This window comes from Takifugu flavidus, chromosome 14, assembly GCF_003711565.1.
Source record: "Takifugu flavidus isolate HTHZ2018 chromosome 14, ASM371156v2, whole genome shotgun sequence".
In the NCBI taxonomy this organism is placed as follows: domain Eukaryota; kingdom Metazoa; phylum Chordata; class Actinopteri; order Tetraodontiformes; family Tetraodontidae; genus Takifugu; species Takifugu flavidus.
Window position 1 is genome coordinate 8,181,053 of NC_079533.1, and position 10,202 is coordinate 8,191,254.

General features: G+C 47.0%; 1 protein-coding gene across 3 annotated transcripts; it reads right to left on the minus strand.

Annotated features, from left to right (window-relative positions):
• Positions 1–650: 650 nt before the first annotated feature.
• mepcea (methylphosphate capping enzyme a) lies at positions 651–7,319 on the minus strand. Of its 3 annotated transcripts, none has more exons than XM_057054616.1 (5): positions 6,553–7,319; positions 3,731–5,443; positions 2,694–2,912; positions 2,486–2,609; positions 651–2,401 (listed from the first exon to the last, which is right to left on the minus strand). In XM_057054616.1, exons 2-5 carry the CDS (start codon positions 5,405–5,407, stop codon positions 2,367–2,369), a joined length of 2,055 nt encoding a protein of 684 aa, XP_056910596.1. In that variant the 5' UTR covers positions 5,408–5,443; positions 6,553–7,319; the 3' UTR covers positions 651–2,366. The 3 variants fall into 3 exon arrangements, with proteins under 3 accessions (XP_056910596.1, XP_056910595.1, XP_056910594.1); XM_057054615.1 differs by having other exon boundaries at positions 6,688–7,318; XM_057054614.1 differs by having other exon boundaries at positions 6,561–7,318.
• Positions 7,320–10,202: the final 2,883 nt, after the last annotated feature.

The following is a 10,202-nucleotide window of genomic DNA, read 5'->3' on the forward strand; positions in this document are numbered from 1 at the left end:
CACACCATTATACAAACTCCAGGAAGTGGAACTTTTAACGGCGGCAGAGGAGCGATTTACGACGCGCCGCAGCAAGAGTCGTCCTTCGGGCGAGTTCCCTTTGCAGATCATTTGTTAAGAGATAAAGCTGCCATCCTCTCGGAGGCAGTCTCAGCTAGCTTCCAGCAGGCTTTGCCCTTTGGATTTGTGCGCTTTCCAGACCAAATAGTTGTTTTGGTGTAATGCAAAACAATAGAGCAACGCCGCAGGTACCAACACGGGTTGGTGGGAGAGGTAGAAATGGAAAATTCCACACTGGCACCAAAAATGCAAATACTTGGACCCATTCCAACGGATCCGGCCACAATTGATCCAGCACTTTTAGTAAACTGACAAACGGGGATCATTCACCTGCAAATATGCGGCGAGTGTTTGAATTCCTAGGCCGCGAAAGGTCAAAGGTCATGCTTTGAAGGTCTGTGTCAATGCTGTGCAATGTTCACAGCAGGGTGCGTGCGGTCCTTGAGAACAAACGAAACATTTCTCAACGATGGAAGAAAAGCCCGATGTGGTCGTCAATGACGGACCCGAGTTTCCCTCTTAGGGGAGAAACCTTGAAGATGCCACATTTGTTGAGGTTTAAAGACATACTGAGAGCGATGACAACGATATGGTGTCACTTTATCACATTTTATTTCAAAGATCTTGAGATGTTTGTACTTATTATTTGGATTTATTATTGGTATGCATAGAGCAGCCGTTTTCCACTCTACTCAGCAGTCTAAAGTGTGAGAAAGGCATTTAGTTGTTTTAAGAGACATAAAACAGCCATATCAAATTAAAGAAATGAGAGTACATGAACAACACTATTCCTTTCAAAATGTTTATAAAAAAATAAAGAGCCAATCTAACAATACATGGACAGAACAGAGCAAAGTAAACACATGAGGGTCCTGCAGAGTCCATGTTCATTAACGCTGACAGATGGATCAGAAACAGGCCTCACTCAGAACTTGGCAGCAAACATTTGAAAACAAGGAAAGAAAAAAAAGAAAAAAAAGAAAAAGAAATCACTGGAAAAATGTTAACAATCAAACAATATCTACAACAGAGAAGCAAAACTTATTTACATTGATCACTTATGCAAACAAACACGTTAGCGTCTTGCCTTAGCGTGCCCGATTCTGAGGAGCCAATCACAGAAATGAGGGTCTGTCCCGACCAATCAGAGAGGTCGTTGATATGCAGGCGTGAAAAAGAAGACGACGACTACCTGTAAATGATGACTGTCCTGACCAGGCCACAAAGACGGCGGACTAATTCACTCAGATGAATATCCGAGCTTCAACATAGGGTTGTTATGGAAAATCCTACCTCGTGTCTCTGAATGAAAGTACGGATGGAAAAAGCTCAACACTAACTTTACGGCAAACAACTCACAACTATGGCTTGTGTCGATGAACAAAATAAAGAAAGGAATCTATGCTACAGTGTAAAAATAATCCTAGCCTCCGTGCTAAACTATTCTGGGTGCGCTCCGACACGAGCCTGGAGTGTTGATGAGCATCCGCTTCCCTGCTCTAAATTAATCCAGACAAAAACAGACAGTTATCCAGTTCTTAGGGTTTATTTTCCACACAAGCTGAAACTAAACACTCTTGCAATGCTGTAATGAGCCAAATCTGGACAACTAGAGGAACTGCTGGTTGGTCAGGAGCTGCTACTCCGGCTATTTTGAGACACACTTGACTTTTTGGGCTCCGAGATGGTAAAATGTCATTTTTTATTGTCTATGTAAGAGTTCCAGGGCACCTTTACAACACTAGTCAGGGCTAATTTTGGGAAATTTTGCAGATTAGGGTTGGGAAAGGGGACAAACGTGTATGCTACCAGCTGCAGACTGAATATATGGCTGATTACACAAGTTTGGTTGCTTCATAATCCGTGGAACTTCAGCCCTCGGGAGCACTTGATCACACCGACGTAGAGCTGGAGTGGTGGACGCACCGACTTTAGCCAATTCAAAAATCAATACAGCCCGATTCTCTCATCCCGCCGCCCAAACATGTGTAACGCACGCGTGAAGACACGGTGGCATGGAACAAGGTTATATAAGTCCAGATAAATGACCGGTGATATCCAAACACAATAAAATCTGAGTCATCGTCAGAATTAGGAGAGTCCAAGCAAACCTCAGTGTTCCAGTTCACGCCGTCTTTTTAACGAAGGTGCTTCTTGTTAATTAATTCCACTTTTGGTCCTCTTCTCCATTTCATCAATGACGTTAACTGGAGTTGAAAACTTCACACGACTGATGGCAGGCCGGAGCAGCTGGATGGTTCATACGTGGAGCTACTCACATTCAAAGATCTTCAAGGCAGGAGAAGTCATTTGTGAAATAAGAAGATCGGCCGCTGAAAACCTTTAGGGACGAGAAGTTCAACGTTACACTAGGTTTTGGGGTTGGACAGCAGTCATTTCATGTTCTCTGCAATCACGAAATTACCTTTAATTGAACACTTGGGGGCCCCAAGGTATTCAAAACGGGTGAAGCCCACCTCTGTTGTAAGGTATGATGAAAACTGATCAGGCTTGAGGCGGATGCTGTGGAAATTCTTGTTGATATTGTCCTGAAAAAGAACAAAAGTAGTGAAATTGCAACCGAGTTTAGGAAGTTAATGAAGCTCCTGAACGCTCTCCTCTGGGTTTTTTACCGTCAGCTTCTTCCTCCTCACGTAGGACTCCCAGGGCTGTGGCTCCAGGATGAACAGGCCTCCCGAGCGGAGGTGTCTGTAGACTCTCTTAAAGAGGCGTTTGAGGCCGCTGTCTCCCCAGTTCAAGTGAACCCACTTGGTGACGCTCAGGCACAAGATCACGTCATACTCTTGTCGCTGAGTCAGCAGGAGGCTATCGTTCTCCAGCACATAATTGGCCTGAGAGAGAGGAAATGCATGTTAGAGGACGCCTGGAGGCAGTGAGGGATTCCATCCAGACCAGGCTGTTAAACGACTTCCCTGTTGTTCGCCGAGGAGGAAATTAAGGAGGCTATTAACGATCCATCCAATTAATCTAAGTCTTACTTCTTCACGACTCCTGTTACTCCTGATTAACAGACCATCACCTTCACCAACGTGAAAATGGTCACCTGACTGCAGAACCAATGACGCAGTATTTGATGTTGCCAGACGTGTCCGAACATAAAAATAAGGCTGCGTTAGCAGATCAATAATCCTCCCGATAGGTGAAGTGAGCTGCTGTCACAGCCTGGCGTCCATGCCGGGTTCCAGAGATCCTTATTCTGACTGAAAACAGATCAAACAGCAACAGCTACCAAAGGAATTAACACAGTGTTTATCCATCTTGTTGCTCAGTAACTCATTTGGAGGGTTTTATTTATTACACGCGTCAGGCTCCAGATGTCACGCAGAGATCTTATTTTTACAACAGGGGGACCTTGTTTTCAGGAATTACCGAGTTTAAAGGCGTTTCTCAGCTGGAAACGACACGACAGCAGATGCTCGTAGCGACGCCCTGGGCCACATCCTCTGGGCTGCTTCCATCTTTCAGTTCCCTCCATCAACACTCTTTTAAACTGTGGCCTTCTGCATCAAAACTAAACCGCTCGCGCATCTTTGGAAACATCTTTTTCCCTCTTGCATCCCTCATTTTTTTCCTGACCCAGTGACAGTTTGACTCCTCTCAGCCAACATGCTAGCGTAGCAGCCAAGGAAGCCGCAGGAGGAAAACTTACTTTAATGAAGGACACGTTTGAGGGAAACTCTCCGCGGCGTACGCTGGATGCTTCCGACAGCGGCGGAGCTGCGATGGGCCCCCTGGAGATCTGCAGGGAGACGGGGAAGCTGACCGACAGCTCAGTGGGGGGCGAGTGACCATCGCCCCGCTCCATCTCCTCAGCTGTGCCGTCCTGCCTTCGGGTTTCCGTTTCTCCCTCCGCCGGCGTTCTGTTTTCGTCCACGCTCGCAGGTTCCTTGTGCTTCTCATGTTCAGCCTCCTCCACCCGTTTGGTGCACGGCGCCGACTGTCTCGCCTCTTGGGCCTGCAGTTCGGACAGGTAATGCCTGATGTTCTTCCGGGCGGCGTGAACCAGGGCGCCGTCAATGTCCAGTCCCAAAATGCGAGCAGGTCTGTGCATCTTAGCGATGTAAAGGGTTAAATGGCCCAAGTTGCACCCCAGATCCAGAACGTCCTTACCCTCAAACCACTCTCGGCGAAGAAGGTGCACGCGTGGGTCTTCACTTTTGCTGGGGTTGCGATAGCCGTAATATTTATTATAATTCCCATACTGGAACTTCTTCTTGGCCTGATTATTGTGCTGCTGCTGATGATGATGATGATGCTGGCGACCTCCGGGACCCGCCTTGGACCCGCTCCTCGGCGTGTGAAACGACTGAGGCTGCCTCGACCACCCCGACGCGTCTCTTCTGTCTCCAGGTCCCGACTTTGCCACCGGCGTGGACTGGGTCAAAGGGAGCTCCATTTTCCCGGAGTTGCGCCGTCGCTTGCGTCTGTTCGGGTGCTGGCTGACGGACGTGGACTCTTCCGTGCAGACGGAGGCCGTCTCTCCCTTGGAGAGGGTGGAGTTTTCAGCTGAGAGCTCGTTGGAGTCCCCCGTGGCGCTGGAGAAACTATTCGACTCTTTCGATACATCCGGGGTGGAAACGGAGGCTAAAACTCCTGGAAGAGGTGTGGGAATACCGTCACTTTTTTCTTGTTCTAAAGAATTCATCTGTGCACTTGAAATCCCACTGCCAGCACCGAGGACGCCGCCGCCGCCTCCATGGTGCCTGTTGCGGTGTCTCTTTCTCTTGAAGGGAGACGCCAAAACGTTGCTGTCAGCTATCCCGCTCTTCAGGTTGAGCGGATCTGTGATGTCTCTGGGAATGAGGATCTCAACGGGGTCTCGGCTCCTCGCCGGGAGCGGCGAGGACTTGGGCGTCTCTGCATTCAGCGCCCGGTTCACCTCTTCGTCCAGGAGGCTGTTGAGATTCAGCGGGTCGAAAATGTTGCCGCCCAGCAGGAAGTTGGTGGGCAGGACCGAGTCGCTCTCGGAGGTCGCCCGTCGCCTCCTTTTCCCCGAAGACGGATGCTTGAAGCTGGTGTTCGCCGTGTTGCGCCGCTTGGCGAGTTTCGTCTGCTGCTGCTGTTTAGAATGTTGCCAAGTGTTCCTGCGGTTGAGGATATTGTCGCTTCCCTTCGCTCTCTGTTGGGCGTCGCGTGGCTCCGCGAGCGCGTCGCTGGCGTGATTCGCCGGGGCGGCGGCAGCCAGGACGGGACAGGAGGCCGCAAACTCGGGCGCCTCCACCGTCACGGATATGGCGCTGTAGCTCCCAGCGCGTTCCGAGAGCTGCAGAGACGTTGAGCTGGCTTGTGCGCCACCAGTTTTGACACTCTCCTCGTCTACGGACATTTTGATTCTGCTGCAGACATGGAAATTATTCTGGATCTGAAAGTAAAAGAGAATGTGATTAGGTATCTGATCTTGATCAATACACCATTTTCCAGCCAGGGCCGCCTGCAGCCTTTCCACACAATATCTTTTTACTGCAGCAGGTCTGAGATGAGTCCCAGAAGCGGCTCTGTTGCCCTGGAGAATAGTCAGCAAGTCTATTTTTGACAGAAGCCACATAAAGGTGCAGAGAGCAGATCAAAACAGAGAGGAAGCACTTGCACATGTGATACTTTGAATCTTTTCTATTTCGACACTACATCCAGGCTGAATCCCAAGACCAAAATCAGAGAATAATGACTAAATCTGGTCCAAATGTGGTGGAATCTCGAGGGAAGATTCATCTGAAGTTGCAACAGTCGACATTTTTAGTTTAGTTGAGATGGAAGTGACAACTCGCAGGATATTAACACGATGACAATTTCAAATGTTGTAAATGTTGAACAAATCCTCTCATATATGCAAACCAAAGATCCATGTCAGTCAACATAAGTATCTTTCTGTTGTATATAACAATCTATTAACCTTCAAATTAAAAAATAACCTTTTTTTGGATTATTTTGACGTGAGAGAGGAAAAATTTAAACTCTAATGTGGATTTCCCACTAATACTTGTTTCAACCAGTATCAACAAATGATAGAAATTCCTTTTGACTTGCAAAGCAAAAGAAATATAACTAGTAAAAACTAAAACCTCTCTCTCTATATATATATACACATCATTAATAAAACTGTTAATTTTCAGTTGCATACACATTTTATTTGGATGGGAGTTTAAATATTCACAGAAAAGAGCAAAAGATGAGATACTTTCCACTTTAATTTCCTATCACAATTTAAACCATCATAAATTAACTATTATACAGTGTCTCCAGTATTAATTACTATCTCTATTACCTCCTGGCTGGACAATATTTGCTCATTTAAACTAACTCTGGTTCCAGTGACTACAAAAGTTTGAGGCTCCCAGTGCTGGACAGTTATCTGGTTAGCATGCTAGCTGCTAGCAGGCTAGCTGCTAGCTTATCTACCGCGGGCCAAAGGCGAACGTCGACTAAACGTTGAGCTCCGCTAGGGTTAAAACACCATCTAAGACAAACAATCACCTCCTCACCTCGACGGATCGGCCGCCAAAAGCCTCCCGAATAGCGACGGGGCTTTATGAAAGCGATGCGGCTCGCCACATTCGCCCTACTCGTGTTCAATCAACAGTGTATTCCTGGCAGCAGTACCAGGCTCACCTCGCGCTTCTCCCCGCTTCCGGTGGCTCTGTCACCGCCGAGCTCTCGCGCCTCTCTCCGCTCGGCTAACGTTAGCGCAGCTAGCACGCCGAGTGTGCCCAGCTACATCAACACAACGGGGACTGGCGGAGCTAGCGCTAGCGCGCTGCAGGACCGCCCCTCGGCCTCTCCGTCCGCGCTAAAAGCTGCCCTGCCCTCCGAACCGTCTCGCCAACTCCTTGTGCAAACTCCCGGTCACCCTGCGTCGGTCAGGTTGGTGGATAAATGACTCCGTTCGCTGACAGAGTCGGCATGGCGGAGCATCCGGGCTTCTGAGCCGCAGCCAGAGATGATCTGAGACTGACGGGGCGGACGAGCCCGACGGTGTTAAAGCCAGCCTCGCTTCACCTCACATGGGCTGTACCTGCAGAGCCTCTGGTTAATAAGAAACTGCACATTTCTCCCTCACCCACTGATAAAAAGGTGATTTAAGCCCGTGATAACTCTTCCTAGTAATCTTTAAACTATGCGTTGTTTCAGCCCACATCCTTTCTCACTCTTGCAAATGTATAATAATGACGAGAAATAGAATTATTGTTAGATTACGCAAACATTCTTGAGAATACACAGATAGTCAAAAAACTGTGCAGTTGAGGGTAAAAGTCAGCTTCCTCTCCCCCCGTCATGTGAACTACCTGGCAATAAAAAACCAGAGCTGCACCATCATCAGTTGACCTGTCACTTTAGTCTCAGTCTGTGTTGCTGATAAAAATCATTTCAACAGTTTAGACGCTGTGACACGAGAAAATGAAGGGGAATTAAAATGAAAATAAATTTGTCCTGCCTATTATTATGTAGTAGTAGTACTAGTAGTAGTACTAGTAGTAGCAGCAGCAGCACTAGTAGTAGCAGCACTAGTAGTAGTAGTAGCAGCAGCACTAGTAGTAGTAGTAGTAGCAGCAGCACTAGTAGTAGTAGTAGTAGCAGCTGCAGCACTAGTAGCAGCAGCAGCACTAGTAGTAGTAGTAGTAGCAGCAGCACTAGTAGTAGTAGTAGCAGCTGCAGCACTAGTAGCAGCAGCACTAGTAAGTAGTAGCAGCAGCACTAGTAATAGTAGTAGTAGCAGCAGCACTAGTAGTAGTAGCATTAGCAGTAGTAGTAGTAGTAGCAGCAGTAGTAGCAGTAGTAGTAGTAGTAAATACATTAAGCAAATACATTAAGCAAATACATTAAGTAATTATTAAGTAATTCATGCATTGGCCACTAGAGGGAGACCAAACCTGCCGTAAGCGCCATCCATCTGTACCATCCATTTGTACATTTATGTACATATGAGCTGTAGAAATTCACCGTTTCCTTTTGTCGCTCCTTCTTGCCTCTTGTTTTTCCTCTGCTTTGTATCATTTTGTGGTGGTAATTATAAACTGGGTCGTTTTTTAAAGTATGGCCCAAAGATATATAAATTTTTTGCCAAACATTGAAAAAGAAAATGGTCAGTAAATTAGTCAATTTTAGGAGGTAAGACAGTACAGAGAACCGGGTTTGAACAAATCTGTGTATTTATGCCACTGCAGATGAGACTTTCGCTCAGTCCTCATCTTATCTGTTGACATCATGCTTGTAATTGGGTTCCAGTGCTACACTTCCAGTGCTTCTGTTGGGATAATGACTCCCCCCTCCCGCTTCTCTGTAGGCGAGGGGGTAAAATGGGAGCGAGGGTACCTGTTATCCCGCCTCTGACTCTCTTTTTTCATGTTAATGTGGCTGTGGTCCTCTCTCCCGGGCACCATCTGCCCTTCTTCTGAGTTCGGGCCCCAAGCACTCTAGACGTGTCCCATTGTTTGCGTGTGTCCAAGCAGAAAGTAGTGAGGAGACGTGGCTTTTTGAAGCCCAAAAAGCTCCTCCATCAACAGCACGAGCCTGCTGTTCATTAGCCGACATGTGACAGGGGATGGGGGCTGCTCGCGTGCCCTGTGTGTGGCAACATCGGGGCCATCCGCCATTTGTTCGGTTGTGAATGCAGTTTGTTTTACTGAGGTCAAGCAACCGTTGGCCTAGAACGAACCCCAAACCTGATGACAATAGAGACCATGCAAAACCCTCAGAAACTATGATTAAGTGAAATAAGATAAAATGTCCATTATAAGACATATAACCAATGTTGGTGGGATATTTTTTGCTTTTTCCAAACGCATCTTGTTAACTGTATCGGAGGCAGGAAAGCTGGAAGAAGGAAATGAGGGATGGAGAACGATTCATTCCTCTTAATTTCATTGTTTGGTGAACTGACAGAGTAAAATGTCACGTGTGATCTCAGGAAGCAATGTGCTGTGATAACCTTTCATATCACTAATTAGATCACAATGGAAAACATCCAGCAGAACATTAAAAGTTCATTTGTTCAGTTAATTAATTCGGTCGACGAGCCTGGTGGGTTCAAGCCTCAGTAAGTGCTGCCAAGGTGTGCATTCATCACGTCTGACCCGCACACGGATCCTCACGCGACCTGGCGAGCTCACCTCCCAGTTACCCGACACAGAACATGCCGGCAGGTTACAACTTTCCACCCGGCCGGCGCTCCCTCCTCTGTGCAGCTTCATGCTATTGGCTGCATTCAGATTAGTTATTGAACTGTCCAAGGGAAACAAGGCCACTTCAGAGGCAGAGGACACAATGAGCCAGCTGTCGGTGGGAGGGGCTTCTTCGCTCCTGGGTTGTCATGGTTGGACTTTTGGTGTTTGTTTGCATTTGAGAGTGGTTTGGTGCTCAACAGGACTCCGTGGCTGCCTTATTTTTACGCTCTCATTTTTGCATAAGCCTCAGCAGATGCGTGGTGTAGTGCAGGGATAAGAACTGACATTGTGTTACAGCGACAAGGAGTCATGATCCGAAACAGACTGTAATGCGATGGCCCCATTAACAGGAAATATACACTACATTTAACAGCGCCCCAAAACAGCTAAGGAGTTAAGTGCAAAACGTTAAACTGAGCTGTAATCTGTAATTACCGCTTTCAGCTGTCAGCACTTGCATTACTGCATTTGTTTTTTTACAGTGAAAAAGAAAAGATGATGTGGCGGAATAGATTTGATTTAGCACTGTGGATAACCTATCAATACTATAATCAGCGGGAGAGAGGCCCACTAACCTCATTTATATTCCTCTGGGGCTACTCTGCACCAGCACACACTTAAAAATAGTTTTTTCTTTTAAATCTTTCTGCAGCACGAGTGAGCTCGGCTTATTATCTTTTACGAGCCGAGTTAGCGTGGGCCTTTTAATGCCTGAACGTCACCTCCTCTGTGGATATTGATATGATTTATTACATAAACCTGATTATGACGGCAGCCTGTGGGCTCTGGTGAATGGCGCTTCCCCTCAGGGTCGCTACAGATTGTTCCATCGGCTCCTGATCTGAGATTTTGCCCTCGTGCCCCCTTCCTTAGGCATCATTTTTAGTTCAGAAGACTAAAAGTCACATTCACATCCAAACAGGCTTTTAGGCTTATGGCATATCTCCCCTGGATTTGAATATT